The 18,152-nt window shown below is 39.3% G+C and overlaps 2 protein-coding genes across 4 annotated transcripts in view; both read left to right on the top strand.

Moving 5' to 3' along the window:
- Window positions 1–4,216, top strand: part of PTPRR (protein tyrosine phosphatase receptor type R) — a 238,570-nt gene extending 234,354 nt beyond the window's left edge. Inside the window, exon 14 of the mRNA XM_045789581.2 lies at window positions 3,019–4,216. Coding sequence (XP_045645537.2) covers window positions 3,019–3,112 — 94 coding nt within the window. The 3' untranslated portion in view covers window positions 3,113–4,216. The remainder of the gene's footprint in view (window positions 1–3,018) is intronic.
- A 592-nt stretch (window positions 4,217–4,808) lies between these two features.
- PTPRB (protein tyrosine phosphatase receptor type B) overlaps window positions 4,809–18,152 on the top strand; it is a 107,293-nt gene continuing 93,949 nt past the window's right edge. For 2 of the 3 annotated variants that reach the window (XM_045789582.2, XM_045789583.2), the window contains exons 1-3: window positions 4,809–4,953; window positions 6,222–6,614; window positions 15,766–16,022. In XM_045789582.2, the coding sequence (XP_045645538.2) occupies window positions 4,899–4,953; window positions 6,222–6,614; window positions 15,766–16,022 (705 nt within the window). In that variant the 5' untranslated portion in view covers window positions 4,809–4,898. The remainder of the gene's footprint in view (window positions 4,954–6,221; window positions 6,615–15,765; window positions 16,023–18,152) is intronic. The other variant, XM_045789584.2, reaches the window with a different exon arrangement.

An 18,152-nucleotide genomic window follows, 5' to 3' on the forward strand; every position in this document is an offset into this window, starting at 1 on the left:
CGGCTCAGGGCGTGATCCCGGTGTTATGGGATCGAGCCCCACATCAGGCTCCTCCGCTAGGAGCCTGCTTCTTCCTCTCCCACTCCCCCTGCTTGTGTTCCCTCTCTTGCTGGCTGTCTCTATCTCCATCAAATAAATAAATAAAATCTTAAAAAAAAAAAAAAAGAAAAGAAAAGCTAATATATTGAATGATAGAAATACTGGCGATAATAAATAAGAACTTTGTGCTAAAACCAAGTTGAAATTAATAGGAGTGAATGGAAAGTCCTGCATTTAGTTTCAGACATTCAGTAGCTTAAGTACAGGATGAGAGCAAACTGTCATTTTCACACTCAAAAAAGAAAAAAAAAAATCCTGCAGACTTTTTCATTAGCCCAAACCTTCACTCACTATCCTAAAATGCTTGCTAGGCCCTGGGCTCCAGGCAGGCACGGTGACATCTTATCATCTGATGTACCTGTAAATGCAGACTCATTGGCCTATAACACGCAGCTCAAAGGAGAAAACATTCCCACTGACTAGCCCTGTCGGGAGTAGACACAACACTCTAAGAAGGTCATCTTTGATAAAACGGCCTACAGAAGAGGGAGACTGGATTGGTGAGTGACCGGGAAACCAAGCTTTATAGAAATATTGAGGGACCACAGGATGTTTAGTCTAGAGAAGAAAAGATTATAGGACTTTGATGGTTGTTTTCCAGCATTTAGAAAGCTATTGTGTGACTACAAGAGGAGCCTTTAGACTTTTTTTTTTTTTTTTTGGGTTATTTCAGTCCAACCAATGGAGTGACAGTTAGCAAGGAGCAGATTCATTCTGATCTCCTCAGAAGCTTTCCTGCAACTTTGGGAAAGGCTGCTGCTTATGGTCCCTCACTTCCCCACGGAGCATCCCAGCAGAAACTAGCTGACCATCTGCCTTGTAGACTGCTCCCTTCTGGAAAGGCCGCATCGTGCTGGTGATTGGCATAAATGATCTCTGAGGATCCTTCTGATGCCAGTTCTTTCCAAATGAGGTGGGAAGTAGCCTAATTTCTCCTACACCTCCCTTCAGCCTTCAGACTCACAAGAATTTTGCTAGCCTACAACTAATCAGTTTATTTCCCCATCTTCCCCATCTTTGCTGGCTGGAACACCCTTGAGTTAGTTAACAGAACATCAGAAAAAATATACTCAGAGTAAGAAAATACACTGCTGACCCATTTAGGGTCCCATGGATATGAAAACTTGGACTATGTCTTTGTTCATTCAGCAGTTGGACACATAAATACCAGTACTCACCAGAAGAGACAAGAAAGGGGAGAGTTTACCTCACAGTGAGTAAATGGTGAGGGAGCTCATAGAGCAGAGCCCAGGAGATGGAGCACAGGTAAGGCTCCACATTCCGTGGGCAGTTCAAGGGAAGACTAGTGGTTCCCTGAGCTACGTGAGGCCAGCTCCCTGGAGCTGCCCTAGTGTTTACTGTGCCTGGATCTTAAGATTCTCAGTCAAAGCCAGCATCTTTTGCACACCTGCTGTGGTTTTAGGTGGGCCCAGGTGGTACCATCCAGCTAAGAAGAATTGCCACATCCTCAGACTGTCATTTTTGTTGTCAACTTATGACCAAGGAACACATTAGCCAGAAAGTTGTCTTTAATACAACAAAATGTCTAGTTTGGGGAGAAAAGACTGATGAATACTTCTGCCATTATGTTGCTGCCCCCGAAATTTACCTTGAATTTCTTGCCAAATACATCATTTTGGCATCCTGTCAAGCTGCTTAGTTTAATTTGGAAGGATGAAATCTTACTAACTTAACATCTCTGCTTAGTTGAGAAGGGTGAAGGCTTAGTATCTTAATATCTTATAAGCTTATATTTGTAGAGGTTGACAAGTAAATATAGATATAAGGTCAGTCTTAGTTATTACCATTAACCAGAAATCACGTTACAGTGAAACGGTGTATCTTGTTTTTAAGTTGAGTGCTTACGTGGTCTAGAAAGAATTATTTTGGATGTTAGCAACAACTGCTAAGGAGAACTGGCTAAAACGTAATTTCAAAATGAGTTGTATGATCACATAGTTATAGAGACTCCTAATAGAGATGCTGTTACTCAGTGAGCACAAGCGATAAGTAACATTTATACCACTGTGGGCGGCTTTGCCAAGTAAATAACCATCATGGTAAAGAGCAAAATGTGATACAGCTACTTTATCTATAAAAGTATAAGGAGAAGCAGCCTTCTACTAATCCAGTAACAAAAGGTGCCTCTGAGTAACCAGTGATGATAATGATGGTAACAAAGGGGGAAAAAGCAAGAGCCAATTCCCTTTTCCCCAGCTCATTTAAGTCCCTCCCACTATTGTGTTTAGATACAGACCCAGCATACCACACCTAAAGACTAAGGCTGTTTCCGTACCACATACTCAGATAGACCCTTTCAGGATAGCTGTTCTTTTCACTTGTGCAATTTTGTTTGGTATACCGACTTCAATTTTAAGCCAAGTGTATAAACCATTTTAACATGAGATGAATGATAAGGTACCTGAGAAGAGACGCTCACACTCCAGGTCCACGAATTCCTTGAACACTCGCCAACAATCCTGTGCACCAGGAATTGTTAGTATCCCACTTTAACAGAGGAGGGACTGAGGCAGAAAAGGTTTTAAGGAACGTGCCCAAGATCCCACAGCTCAGAATTGGTTTACGAGGGATTCCAACTCAGACCCTACCTCGGCCTGGGTGGCTCCAAAGTGGGAGTATTTAATCCATAGGGCAGTACTGTCTCCGCAGTAATGGTATGGAGGTAAAATTAGTCAGGGGTCTAGTGATGACCGGGCACTGTGTTAATCCCTTGATATGCATTAGCATATGGGGCTCACCAGTTGGGTCATTTGGACACAGGTAAGAGGCGTCACAAAAGAATCAGCAGGTCAGCTGTTCTGTGCCTTTGGCATAATAGCCTAGCTTGGTGTGGTGTCTGTGAATGAAGACTGCAGGATGTTAGCAGTAAGAAGTTACTGTCTCCTCTCTTCCTTGCAGGGGTGGAATGGTCCAGACCAGCGAGCAGTATGAATTTGTGCACCATGCCCTGTGCCTGTACGAGAGCAGACTCTCGGCAGAAACTGTCCAGTGATCCTCTGAAGATTTACCAGACCATCGAGCTCTAGGGGTAGTTAACCAGCTACCCACCTGAGGCTTCTAGAAGGAGCTTCCTGCAGCGAAAGGAAAGAGAAGTCCTGAAGCCAGGCTGTGGCACGGATTGTGGAAGACGGCAACAACTACCGATCGCCGGCCCCTGGTGTATATGAATATGCATTTGTAAGCGTCCCCTACGTTATTTTGAAGGTCCTGTGCTGATGGAGGTATGACAGATTTCTCACACGGCTAAGGAGATTTTGTTTTGTCCGTATCGACTATCCGCCACACAGAATGTATGTTATGAAATCCTCGGTGACATATGTCATCCGATGACAACTGAAAGAGCTGCTGAAGAAATTATTATTGTGTGTTTAGATGCTTTCATGTTTGCAAAATCTGTCTTGTGAATGGACTGTCAGCTGTTAAACTGTTCCTGTTTTAAGTGCTATTACCTTTCTCAGTTACCAGAATCTTGCCGTTAAGGTCGCAAGTGATTGATAATGGATTTTTAACAAATAAGTCCTTGTTTTTGAAAAAAAAAAAATCAAAAGCAGTACTATTTTATATGGAAATGTGTCTTGATAATATTACCTATTCGATGTGTATCTATCAGTACCTCCTGTCAATCAATTACAGAGCACAATGATTGTCACTGGGTGTATATGTATTTACTCTCTATTATTGGGCATCGAGGTCGTTTCTGCTCCAGAACTCCAGCCACTGTATTTCTACATTGTGAGTCATTTTACTTTAAAAGGGAAAAAACAAATTTGTAGCAACTATGACATATCCAGAATTTTAAATACCTGTCTCTCTTTTACTATGAAGGAATTTTTGAATATTCTGTCTCTCTAGAATCTCTCTCCCAAAAAAAGAAGGCAGATGCCTTTGGGAATGAAGTAACTGGTCCCATTTCCAGAAGTTCTTCAAAAGGACGCTGCCATGGATATTCTTAAATTTCTGGAAGGTTTTAATCCTCAAGAGACAAAGTTTAAAAAAATGCACTCAGCAAACACTAGATGTTCTGCTCAAATATGAATTTTTAATGCAGCTATGTTGACTTTGTTTCATACTGCCAATAAACTACTCTTAATACTAAGTATCGAATAAAGCATCTACTTTTTTTTTTCCTATTGGAAAGAAGCTAGTATCTTTTGGGGGAAGCCTGGTGTAGGTAATGAGATGGGTTTAATTGTAGTCTCCACCTCTCCCCAGCAGAGATAACTATCTCGCAATGTGATGTTGTCATCACTTGAGGGATAATGATCTAGAAGTGCCATCATTATGTGGTTTTCCTCAATAGACTCCCAGCATATCATTATACAAGCAGTACATGTTTATGTCTTTCTATCACTTGTCATAGATCCTCATAAATTACATGGCACGGGTTCATTCAGCAGAATCAACATCACCTGAAGAGATGTCATGTTTTAGGAACATTCTATTACCTAAGATTACAATTCCTTTCTTCCCTCTTGAGGTTAAGAAGTCGTCATGTGCCACAGGGATGCAGGAGAAAACTTACAAGTTTTCTTCTACTCCTGGAGGCCAGAATTTTTTCTCCGTAAAAAAAGGAGAGGTAATTATAATCCCTTCTTTCTAAGGAAACAGACAAAAGGACACTGGTGTAAAACTTCCCCAAACAATTCAATAGGAGGAAGTGCTCGTCACTGACTTTTTCCCCCACCATGAAGGCACATTTCCTTCCTAGTCTTTGCTTCTCTTATCTGGGAGATTTCCCCCCCCCTCCAAGCAAAGCATGAACAGTTGTTAAGTGGAAAATGGAGGCTGAATTTTACATGGCGATTCTTACCTGCTTGATCTTTGGGGATTCAGGTGAGTGGGTTTGCCTCTCTTGTGGTGTTTCTCCGCCAGCCAGCAGAGGAGTCTCTGTCCTTTGAAAAGTGCCTGAACTGGGGCGGAAATGGAGCCAGGTCTCCATGGCAGTTTAACCAAAGACGAGGAGGAGGAGGAGGAGGAGTAAAAGGAGCCAGCTATGTCCACACCGTTGAGATTTCTCTAAAAGAAAATAAATGGCCTCCTCATGTCCTCCAAATGCCTCGGGCAGCTCCCGAAATGGCATCTTGACAGCACAGAGTGAAGCATCTTGAGGAGAAATTTTGATTATTGTGTAACAGTCTGTGGCATTCTCCATGTTTTTTTCCTTATCAGGTTATAGGTTTGTTTTGTGTGTGTGTTAAAGAAAGAAAGTCTAAGGAGATATAACTACAGGGGGTGAAGAACGGTGGTGTGTTTTATTTGGAAGTTGTTATCTGGAAGGAAGGTCTGAATATTTTTGTGAGAGAGCTGAGCAAATTAAGTAAAAGTTCGGAAAATCATTTCTGAGCCTGAATATTTCACTTTTTAATACTGATGTTTAACAATTGGATGCTTAATTTTTTTTAATATCGAGAAATGCTGATATTTTTTAATCTGTTAGTTATCGAGGGGAGGTTGTAGATATTGTCACAATATAGAGAAATGCTTCTCTCCAGGACTGTAAGAAATGGTGTTGTGATCATCAATACCTTCATTGGTTGCAAATAGCTAAAAAGGTTTAGACGGGTGGGAAAATTTGTTTTGTTTTGGTTTTGTATAAATACATCCAATTTTTAAACTGTATTCAAACTATGCAATTTGTATACAAACACTACAGTGGTAACTTAAGAATCGGAAAAGGGGGGGGGCTTTTTTAGAGTGGGGATGGTGATGAATGATGGAAAGAGTTAAAATGGTTAGATAGGGAATGGGGGTTTTTCATAACTTCAGCATATTTAACTATATGGGTTCAAATATCACACCATATTCTTTGGATGGTTTGTGTCTTTTCCAAGATTGCTTTCATTATTTCAGTGGGGGTGTTTTCTTCCCTGAGCCATGTGAAAGTAAAAGAAAGGGAGCCAAGTATGACATTTTGACATTGTCAGCCTTGGGATTTTAAATCACATGCGTTGATTCTGGGAATATTCACTTGAAACGATAGCAATAACAAAAGATAAGTAAGCCTCATACCGTCATTTGGCTGATTTGTGGGTGGGTTGTTTTGTTTTCTGATGGGCCTTATAATTTGCTACTTAGTACTTTATGAGTATCTCGTCTTCCAGAGGGGTTTCAGATTGTCCATGTCCATAAACAAGAGTGCCTTTCCAAAAATAAGAGAGTGGTCGTGGGTTTGTGTGATGGGACCAGCCAGAACCAGCAGTGGATGTGGACTGAGGATGGAAAACTCCTTCATGTTAAATCTGCTCTGTGCCTGGGCATCTCCAATTCTCGTGGCCCTTCCCTACCAGCTATCTCTACCCACTGCTCCCAGGCACCCCGGTGGACTTGCCATGAGCAGGAAGGGTTCCTTGAGGTGGAAAATACCTCTCTCTTTCTCAAGAAACAAGGCTCCAAGGTAGTGGTCAAGAAGGACAGGAAATACCTCCATAGCTGGATGAAAATAGATATCAACCAGGAGGGAAAACCGGTCAATGGAAGTCTCTGCTTAAAAAAAGGTGAGCTATCCTTTTCAGAATTGATTCTGAATGTTCTTCTGCTCAGTGTTATGCTGTGTTATGTTTGTTTGTTTCACATTAAAGGGATGTCTGCTTACCTCAACACGATGCCTATGGGAGATTCATAAGCTATTGGAAATGGATCGTGGGGTTCCTACTGATGTGGAAAACTTCATTATTCGCATTAAATAAGCCCAACATCTTTCTTTCTACCTCTTACTTTTCCTTCCCTTCTTTCCTTGCCGCTTTTCTTAGTTAAACAAATATTTCTTGGGTTTCTCTTTTGTACCACACTGTAGGCACTTTGGTTAGATAGCTTTCAATGTAGCAACATAAATCAGGCATAAGCGCAGCATCATATGTAATGACTCCAGCCAATGATCAGGAAATTATTAATTTCGCTGATGTGGACACTTCTGTTCTCTGATTAGGAGGAACTAGTAGATCATCAGAATGGTGTTTGAGAAGACTGGAAAAATGAGAACAAATTGCGCCTTTGCAAATCTCTTGTACTAATGTTTAGAGGTACAAGAGGTCACATACTTTTGAAATGGTAAGGACCAATGTGTAGCCACAGGGTCTTCTAATTTGTTGCCCATTAATGGATATAATCTAGATGACAGATACAAGTAAAAACTTCTACACATGTACAGAAATTCCTGGTGCAGGGGCGCCTGGGTGGCTCTGTCGTTAAGCATCTGCCTTTGGCCCAGGCCGTGATCCCAGGGTCCTGGGATCGAGCCCCGCATCGGGCTCCCTGCTCTGCTGGGAACCTGCTTCTTCCTCTCCCACACCCCCTGCTTCGGTTCGCTCTCTTGCTGGCTGTCTCTCTCTCTGTCAAATAAATAAATAAAATCTTTTAAAAGAAAAAAGAAAAAAAGAAAAAGAAATTCCTGGTGCAGCACACAGTTCAGTCCCGTGCTGGGGATTTTATTTGTGGATACAGCTTAATTTTCTTTTTTCTCCAAGCACGGAGCCTGATGCGGGTCCCAAGACCCTGAGATCATGACCTGAGCCAAAATCAAGAGTCTGACGCTTAACCGACTGAGCCTCCCAGGCGCTGCTTAATTCTCTATTTTACTTAATCATTTTACTGCTTATTAACTCCTGCAGTAGAGACTTGCTTTAGGAAGTCATGAAAGATAAAACTAATAGAATCATTATATATTAGGTACAAGCGGACCTTACAAATCACTGGAGATATTATCAAGAAATGAAGCCCATCATTGAGGAGACTGAAATTTACAGAGTTCAAGTGAATTATCCCAGATTAACTGGTGGCAGAGGTCTGATTAGAACCCAAATTTCTTAATTCCTTGTCCAGTATACATTCCATCATAGAGTGTTTTCCAAATGCTTAACCACAGAATTTTGCCCAATTGACTACATAAGCTTCCCCTGGGGGAGGGAAGGAACTCATTGCCATCATTTCTTCTCTCCTACTACCTTCAAGATTCAGTTTCAAGATATTTGGGCTAATACCTGATTTTTTTTTTAAAGTTCCCGAGATAATTTTGATCCATAACCCTATTTGGGGATCAGCATTCACTGTACTTTTACATCTTTTTATTAGGTGTTTATTTTTGCGGCTTACAGGAGTCTTTTCACCATGCTGATCCTTGGACAGTTTTCTATCACTCATTCATTTCATAAACAAAATAAGTACTTAATTAGATGCTAGCTGAATGCAGTGGCTCTTCTTCAATAGAAGTTGACTGTACAGTCCTGAGCTTATAAAACTTCTATGAGAAGAAGATAAAAATTATAAAAGTCAGTTAGATAATTCAACTTTATCAGAGAATATACTGCACATAACACCAATTTGTATATTTCTTTTCCTATAGTTCATTGAGCAAGGCCTGTCCCAAACAATACAGAAACATTATAAATATTCCTGTTGTACCATTAAGCAGAATGTGAGATTCTTTCTTAGTCCCCCAAATAGAACCTTATTTAGCAGAAAGTTTCATTGGAACTTTTAAAAAGTGGATATAGATCAGCAAAGAGTTACTCAAGATAGAAGATAATTAATGGAAAAAATGATTTCCTTTGACCTCCATGCAGAACATGTCCAATGATGGACTTTACTTCAAAAGTAAGTGGATGAAATAGACCATTTACAGTTAACCTCTGAACGTGCCATATCCAAAGCATGCCCAACAATGTGGGCTGGAAGAAAAATGGACTTCTAGAAAAAAGCAGGATGAAATTCTGCACAATTGTGGTACAAAAAAAAATCTTATATTTGAACACACATGTATAATATGTAGTTTGTTTTAACACAATTATAAGCTAACAGATGTTTTTCTGGTCTATGTCAAACTTAACCATTGATCAAAGATACAGAATGATAATAGTTGACCCGTAGCATGAAATCTCATTGATTTGCTAGAGAATCCATAGTGAAAAATTAAATGGCATTCAGATGTTTTCAATGAATGGCTCCAAATGTCCGTTTTTAAAGAGTTGATAACTAAATATGATAATCTGGTAGCACAATTATATATATTGTTGGGCTCCCTGCTCAGTGGGGAGCCTGCTTCTCCCTCTTCCTTTAACGCCTCCCCCGCCAGTGCTCACTCTCTCTCACGCTCCATCTCAAATAAATAAGTAAAATCATAAAAAAAGAAAAATCAACATTTTATAATCAACTTATAAAACTAGACCCTTACTGTTATTATTCTGAGTCATAAGAGCAATAATAAAAACATTGTCTCCAAAATGGTAACATAACTGGCTAAAAATAGAAAAAACTCATTCTCTCTCTCTATTCTTTTGTCAATCAGGTGCCAGATATCCAGCTCTTTGGAAACAATTTTGCCTTTAGCAATGTGTCAATAAAACAAAAAGGTGACTGACAGACTTTCTCAATTTTTCCTCATACATATTCGTGTTACATTGTACAGCTACGTCCATGGAGTCACTTTATTCAGAATATAATTTTTAGAAATCCCTTGTATATAATTTCAGAGTCTTATTCTATAGATTAACACAAACCAGTTATCAATAATGCATAAAGAATAAGGAAAAAACAAATTCTGTTCTATTCAATAATATTACAATTTTATATAATCACACATTTAATTTTTTGAAAAAGATTATTACTTTAGGAATAAAAATGCATTCTGAGTGCATTTGACAAACTCTTTAAAACATAGTCATTTTAAATCTTCTTGATGGAGGGTGCAGAATTCCAGCCATCACTTGGATACTTTTTTCCAAAGGACGCCAAGTCTCCCTACTTATAAACAGTTAGATGGCTATCTAAAATAGTTACTTTCCGGGCACCTGCGTGGCTTAGTCCGTTAAGCGTCAGACTCTTGATTTGGCTCAGGTCATGATCTCAGGGTCCTGAGATCCAGCCCTGAGTTGGGCTCCATGCTCAGTGGGAAGTCTGCTTGTCTCCCTCTCCCTCTGCCCTTCCCCCTGGACTCTCTCTCTCTCAAATAAATAAAATAGTTACTTTCACTCACGTGTTTCTTACTGTATGGAGACTAACATTGTATGTAGGATGTTGGTTAACCAATCAACACGTCCTTAGCATTTACTATACATTCACTCATTCAAATCTTGTATTTACCTAAGGGCAGGAAAATTTTTGCAGACATAGTTTCAAATGTCCCTACCATGAGTGAGCTAGTGAAATCACTTAAAGAGATTTCGCTGCTGAAACCATGTTGCTGTCAGACTTGCTCTAACTGCTGATTAAAGTAATTGTTTAATTGTAGTTACGTGGATGAGGGAATAAAATGCATAAGTGCTGTAATAGGTCGGCAATCATATATACTCTTGGGAGAAAGGGTTTTAATAGAAGCTGCTTCCTTTAGTGATTGGTGGGGATGCTTGTAAATATAGAAAGCTGAAGGGGAAAAACAAAACAAAACAAACCACAGTGTCTTTTCTACATACAGACTCTACTTTGACCAAATTGGCTGTCATAGCCGTGTTAGGGTTTGTTTTCTCCTTGCATGATTATAAAAACATGGGCCTTGCAATTGACCATTGATTTATGTGATCATTGGAAATCATATGATCATTGATTACTAATCTATGATATATGTGATCATTAAAAAATATCTAGCACATCCAGACCCCCCCCCCCCCCGCCATTTTCAGCCTGTGACACGTCAATGAATTCATCAGGGCGCACCCCTGGCTGCATCTGACTTTCATGAGCTCTGGGCTCTTATGTCTTTGTGGATCCCTCCCTCCATTAAAATAAATTAATTAATTAAATAATTTAATTGATTTTCATGGGCCTCCAAATCCTCCTCTTTTCCTATTTTGTGAACAAAAAATCTTAAGCAAACATTTTCTTTAACTCTGAAAGTTCTTTTTTTTTTAATTTTCAAGAAAATTAAATGATTCTGTAGGCCCTATGATATCATGGGCCTTAGGCACTGTGCCAATTGTGTCTAGTGGACAAATCTGAATTATTCACGCACTATCCATCTCCCCTTTTCCTGACCCTGGTAAAGTAGCACCTGCTTCAGCATCCCTCTCCCACAGCCTGGTAGTGATGAATTTAAAAGCCATTCTTCCTTCTCCAGCCAGCTGAGTTTCCTTCTACCCACCATCTAATATACATACATGTCCCAGAAGAAAACATGGGACGTTAGGATACACCAGGCACATCTTCCTAGTGCAACTCATAGTGTAGTAGTTGAGTAATACTTGGCTTTTCAAAAGTATTGCTTTAATTAGGTTTCATTTTTTTTTAATTTAAATTTTTTCCTGTGCTCTGCTTTGATGTTTTCCTATGCCTTGTAAATGTTCATTTGTTAATTTTACTTCCTTTATTTCTAACCTTGGATCTTTTTTAAGTCTATAAAGTATTTTTTGAATACTCTAATAGTCAATGAAATTTTAATGATTTATTTGTTGTCTCCCACCGTTTGCAAATTCTCCATCTTTGATATCTCTTTTCACAAACTTTTCACCTTGTAGTTTACTTTCTCAAATTTTAGATATGTACCCTTTTTGCTTTATGTACCCTATATTTTATTGATTACATTTTCTGAAGTGTTATTCTTTTTACCATTTCTAGAAATTATTTAGACTATTATAATTGACATCCCTTTCACTTCATGCTTATTCTAGCCCAATCTTGTTTAATATAGTTAATGTATAATATAGATACATAAATCATCCTTTTTCTAAGGTATCTTCTGTTTCATTTGCTGTATCTTTTCTGCATTATTTCCCTGCTTTTAAAAGGCATAGTATATTTGGCATCTTCCTACAGAAAAGCAAGTCCCAATATAGTTGAAATTTTCTATCTCCAAAATGAGTTCTGTTCAAGTTATTCTGTTTTCAACATGCTTGAAAGTTATTTGTGTCATTTAAGGGAGGGGAACTGACAAATTGGGTATTTTTTATCATCATACAAAAATCACATTTCTATTATTGATCACATCTGAGCTAATTCATAGATAATAAACTAAAATGTGTGTTGCTTTTTAAAAATATATTTTCAGAATATGGTCCTATTATGGTACAGTCATTGCAAATCATCTTACAGATGAGCTATTTACAACTTACGTGCTAAAATCTTTTAAATTGGACCCAGGATGGTGTCCCTTATCTTGAATTGTATTCTAAGAGGAATTATGTATAATGTGGAAACAATGTGGTAGCAGTGGTACAATAAAGCTTTTTAAAAATAGCTTCAATATATTGTTCCATTGTGTAAGAACTTTTCCTTGCATGTGTCAAAACACATCTTGCTCTTTCATGAACTGTAAAATGTATATACCTTTATAAAGAACATCAGAAGAATTTACAGATACCAAAACATCCAAAGATCTACTATTTTTAATATAATTTCATAACACCCATTTCAACAGCGTTCAGGAGATGAAAAGATTAACATATTTTGATTGCCTTATGTATTTCTGTAATGGATTTCCTCTCCTCCCATTTACCTTAAAATCCTTCAATACCCGTGTAAAGAATGATTAGAATTCAGTTTGGCTCATATTATGTATATGGATAAAACCTTATAGTTAGAGAGATATTACAATCACTGAGAAATTTAGACATGCAGGTGCTGGGTCCCCCACCAAACCTCCTAGTGAAAGGCCAACACTTCAAGATTCTTTTTTTTTTTTAAAGATTTTATTTATTTATTCGACAGAGGGAGAGACAGCCAGCGAGAGAGGGAACACAAGCAGGGGGAGTGGGAGAGGAAGAAGCAGGCTCATAGCGGAGGAGCCTGATGTGGGGCTCGATCCCAGAACGCCAGGATCACGCCCTGAGCCGAAGGCAGACGCTTAACCGCTGTGCCACCCAGGTGCCCCAACACTTCAATATTCTAAGCAGCTCCAGAGGGGATTCTGATGCCTACCGGAGTTTGCAGACCACTGCTTTAAGATGCACAACATTTGGAAATTGAATGTTAAAACTAAAGGTTCTTTCCTGCTTCTTAAATAGCACAAGTTAAAAACACAGTCACAAAATGAAGGGGTACTGGCCTTGGATATTCTGTTGGTTCTTTCTTTGGAAAAAAGGTAGTGGCCTAAAATGGAAAATGAACTTGTATCATTTGGAGAGTTTTAAAAATACATTTAGAAGGTTAATTAAAGACAATTACAGAAGACTGAAGTTTTTTCCATAAGATGTTTCAAAGGTACATGTAATGGTAATAAGCTATGTTATTCACAGAAGAAATTCCAAGGGGGTTTTGATCATTTATCTAATTTTGGGAGAGTCCTGTTTCATCCATTGAATTAATCATGTAAGCTGACTAATAAAAAAAAGTTCTTAGGATAAGAACTCACCAACTGCTCCTCAGTGAAGAAGAGTAAGCATAGGTTGACATGTTAAGACACATAATTACATGCTACGTATTTGGAAGCTTGTTTTTGTCCTAACCCATCATTAAATTTTTTTTTTGAGGGTCTGAAAGCTAAAATCGTCATAAGTGGTAGTCAACTCAGAGGATCAGTGTTGGCCAAAGCCCAAAATAACCAAAATACTAATCGCCACATACAGAAATTTTTACATCCCAACAACAGGCAAATGTCTGCTTGAAAGAACATTCTAGTGCCTAATTCAATTAAGACTGCAAAATTAAGACTGCTTCTTAGAGTTTATCATAAAGGAATATTGCTAATAGAACCAGTAGGTTTGTCATGTAGAAAACATCCCAGGGATAAATAAATCTGGTCTATGTTCAGAGCGGTGACATGGGCACAATAGCAGTGGAAGTAGCACAAGATTCAGAAGGAAAAAACAAACAGAAACTAGCGGGAATGTCCAAAAATCTATCAAAGTCTAGGTCTAGTAGATGTACAGGTAGGGTTGTCAGAATACAGAACATTCAAGTACATTTGAATTTCAGATAAATGACAATTTTTTAGGATATGTATATTCCCAATAAAACATTTCATATGGAATATAACCTTTGCAATATTTTATATTTGAGCTATGCTAAATATTCTGAATTATTAATTCTTTATCTGAAACTCCAATTTAACTGGGCATCATGTATTTTTATTTGCTAAATCTGGCAACCCCATGTACAGGGTTTGTATGACCTTCCACGTCTCAAGGGAAGGATGCTTGCTAGTCATGATTATTTCAGGAAGCTTTAAGAGAACTGCTGATGTTTACATCTTCCTTAATTTTAAAAATACTTTTTCTGTTTTCATCCTCTTTTTGTGCCTTACTCCCTCTTCTTTATAGACATTATCATATAAAATATTTCAGTTGAAATTGGAATGGAAATAAATGAGATTCAAAGGAGGGCTCAATAAGGTGGACCAGAACAGGGAAAAGGCAAACATTAATAGCCACTTCAGGGGACCTTCACCAGCACATAGTAGTTGCTTAAGAAATGGTTGTGGGGTGCCTAGAGCGTCCGACTCTTGGTTTCGGCTCAGGTCATGATCTCAGGGTCCTGAGATGAAGCCCTGGATCAGCTCTGTGCTTAGGGCAAAGTCTGCTTGAGATTCTCTCTCTCCCTCTCCCTCTGCCCCTCCCCCATGCCCTCTAGCTCTCTCTCTAAAATAAATCTTTAAAAGAAGAAGAAGAAATAGTTGGTTGAATAAACCACTAAAGGAGTAATGAAAAATAAAATCTTTTTTTCTGCCAGTTTGTAAACCAGAAAATTTTCAAAGTTATAGTTATCTAGTTGGGCAAGATTTTATATCCCAGGAAACTCTGACACATAATGGAGTTGATAGGAGCATCTAAACATACTACCTCAGCCCATAATTTACAGACCTTTCCAATGCTTCGTATTATACAGTTGTTCTCTAGGTCTCGTTATACAAAATGTGGTCCAACGACCATCAGCACCAGCGCTGGCATCTCCCGAGGGCTTGGGAGGAGTGTGGGCTCTGACAATCTTCACTGAATCAGGATTCGTGTGGTTAGCAAGATCCCCAACAGATGGAGAGCATGTTTAATAATTATGGCTAGGTGAACCTAATTCATAAATCAATTATTTTCAAATATGGGCAATTCAGCCTTGCAAAATAAAGCTATCAATTAATCCCACCAGCTCATAAGTTATAAATCAATTGACTGTCCTTCCAGAAGCCAGGGAGCTTAGAAACTAGAACGGTCCCAGGATCTGGTACTCACACAATTAGGATTAGAAACAGTTTACACTGTGGTAAAAGAAAGTCATTGCTTTCCTGGGAGTCATCAGTCTTCATGACGAAGTTAGGTAAATTGTTAGCTGTGATTCTCAACCTGGTATTTTGTTTAATGACCCCTTTGAGAAGTTGAATGAAAGCTATGGAAGTTCCCCACAGGAAAAAAAAAAAAGTATACATGGACATATATTCAGGACTGGGCAGGAAGTTTTTCGAGATTCATGGACCCCGTGAAGCCAATTCCATGACTCCCTCAGTGCTCATACAGTAAATTTAATTCTGTCTTCTACACAGAGCTGGGGATTTCTGGTAGCAGTTTCCACAACTCCCCTGACCCTATGTTATTAATAGATGGATAGAGGATGGGTGGATTGAACAGGGCAAATGAACATCGTCACAGTCCAAAACGTTTGATTTTTCATATACCTGAAATTCATCCACATGCTTGTTAAGAAAGATGTCTTCTTCTTCTAAAGTCAAATTGCTTTTATGTGAGGAATCCACAAAACATGAAGGTAATTTTAGTAACTGTCCTTTCTTTACCTCAGCTGGCCTGGGAGCAGAAGTTTCAGTAAGGAGCACTAGAAACACGGCTCCACCCCAAATCCCCACTACTTTAAATGCAGTTCCAGATAGCCCGGAACACCTTATTAGGAACACCACGGAGGCCTTCACCAGAAGTACAACAGAACACTCCAGCCACGACAGCAGACAGAGACAGCACCCCAATCTGCAGCTGACTGGAATTACAGAGACACCTTGGGTCCCCTGGACTCTTCGGCCCTTCTCCAGCACCACGGAACAGGTAAGGGGAGAATGGGTGTGGGGTGTGACTTGTAAGGGTCTCAGAAAGCCCGTTGCTTGAAAAGATTCTCTCTGCTGGCAATGCCACAACTCAAGGGGGTGATTAGGTCCTCTGTGTCCTAGCTGCTAATGATGCACGAATGCATTTTGTGTGATGAAAAATCTTTAGGATAGAACTAAAAGTTGGTAAAGATAATTAGGCTGCGATGTCAAAACCATACTCCTGCAGGTTGGCCACATTTCTGAACCAAAGTCAGGGGTCACAGTCTTAGGCATAACCTAAAAACAGGAAATAGAAATCGAAATCAGTACCTTGCAAATTCCCCTGCACCTAGGTCACAATTGTTTATGCTCAGAAGAGAGTGGAAAGAGTCACAAAGCAAGGGAAGGTTCGGGAATCTATGATTGATTTGTGAATATGGTCAAATAAGCTAAATCACATACCAATTCCACATGGCAGCCACAAAAGGACAGATGGGTCCAATGTCTGGGGGGCAGCGATGGTGCGGTCGTAGAGTCTGCTCACAGAGTATCTCGGTTTGCAGTGTTCATCCTTTCAGTCCTGCTTACCACTCGGGGTTCTAGGCCACCGTTTGGGGCAACAGTGTCATTCCCGAAGTGTGATTTGCAAAGGCAAATAAGAAACGCTCTTTCATTTGGTAGTTTTCTAATAAACAAACCAAATACTTGAAAGAAAGTAGAAGCCCAACACCATGCGTATGACTTAACGCCCATTTTAGGGCTTTGCTTTCTTCTGCGTTGTGCAGGATTTGCTATTGCATATGGTTCCTGGCTAGTAGGCACATACGTCGTCGTTAGTCACAAAGCAAACATAACCTACATTGAGTAACCTGTGGAACTTTGTTTTTATCTCCACTTTTCCTTTACTATAAATCTTCCCTGCACACTGCCTCTGAATAGAATTTAGGAAGGCCTCATGACTTTTCTGGATGCTCTTTATATGACTTTAAAACCCAACACTCACTCTCAACCCATTAACAAAGATAATTCATTTCAGGAAGTAACCCAAACTCTGAATTCAATGTAAATGTTAGCTTTTCCTCTCCTGTCATTCATCCTTTTGGGCTTGAAGTAGGGAAAGGGAACTTGTCCAAAATCTCCCATTTCACACCTAGCTTTTTACCCACTTCTAGTTTGATCATTACGGTTTCAGAACTGTCTGGGCTTGGAAAGTAAGGAGGGAAGACAGGAAATGAGAGCAGGAGAGCTGGTACTTGAGGTTGCCATCATGAATCCGCATGGTACTCTCCCTAAATCTCCAACTCCTGAGCCCTTCTAGTCATGGATGTCAGTGAGACTTGCCACTTATTTTGAAATTGAATGCTTCTTGGTGGAGCACCTTCTATTTAGGCTGAATGTGTCTCAGCCAAAATGTCATTCTAACATCAGTTTCTCAGAGTATTCACTTACACCTGGGAATATATATATATAGATAAATATAGATATATAAATTTTTTCACAACTAATACACAAAATGAAGTATACATTTTAAGTATATAGCATATATTATATACATATATATCAGTACAGAAAAACAATTAAGCACAGCTTGTACTGATATATATATATATATATATATATATATATATATATATATATGTCTCATATGCTATACTGGTACCTATATGAAGTATGTCAAATAAGCAACATGCTGAATAAAAACTATAACAGAAACATATCTGCCTGAACACTGAAGGACTGCCTTTTAGCAAAACTGTTTTCCCATTTTTGCTCACATTTGACCATTGTGAAACAAACACAGACAGCGCTCCCAGAGGTGGCCGGGCTCCACTGGGATGAGTCAAGGACACGCAGCTCCAGAGCTGTGGTGCAGGCACACTAGCCCTTGGGCCAGCCCAGCGCTGTGTAAGAGAGCTCACATGACCCAGTGCCAGAGTTGGATTTACAGGGTCAGATCATGGTAAATACAGAGCAGGGTGTGTTTTGGGTTTTAGTTTCTTAGTCTTTTTCTAAGGTGAAATCCACTGCAATGTTTATGAGCTCCCAGATGTGGCACCAGAATGACTACATATCAAGTAGTCATCAAGTCATGACTCATGTCCCAGTTTTTTCTTGAAGCTCAGGCAAAATCTTAACTATGTCTTGGGAA

The sequence above is a fragment of the Ursus americanus genome, chromosome 17 (genome assembly GCF_024610735.1).
Source record: "Ursus americanus isolate L20-20 chromosome 17, mUrsAme1.1.p, whole genome shotgun sequence".
Taxonomy (NCBI): Eukaryota; Metazoa; Chordata; class Mammalia; order Carnivora; family Ursidae; genus Ursus; species Ursus americanus.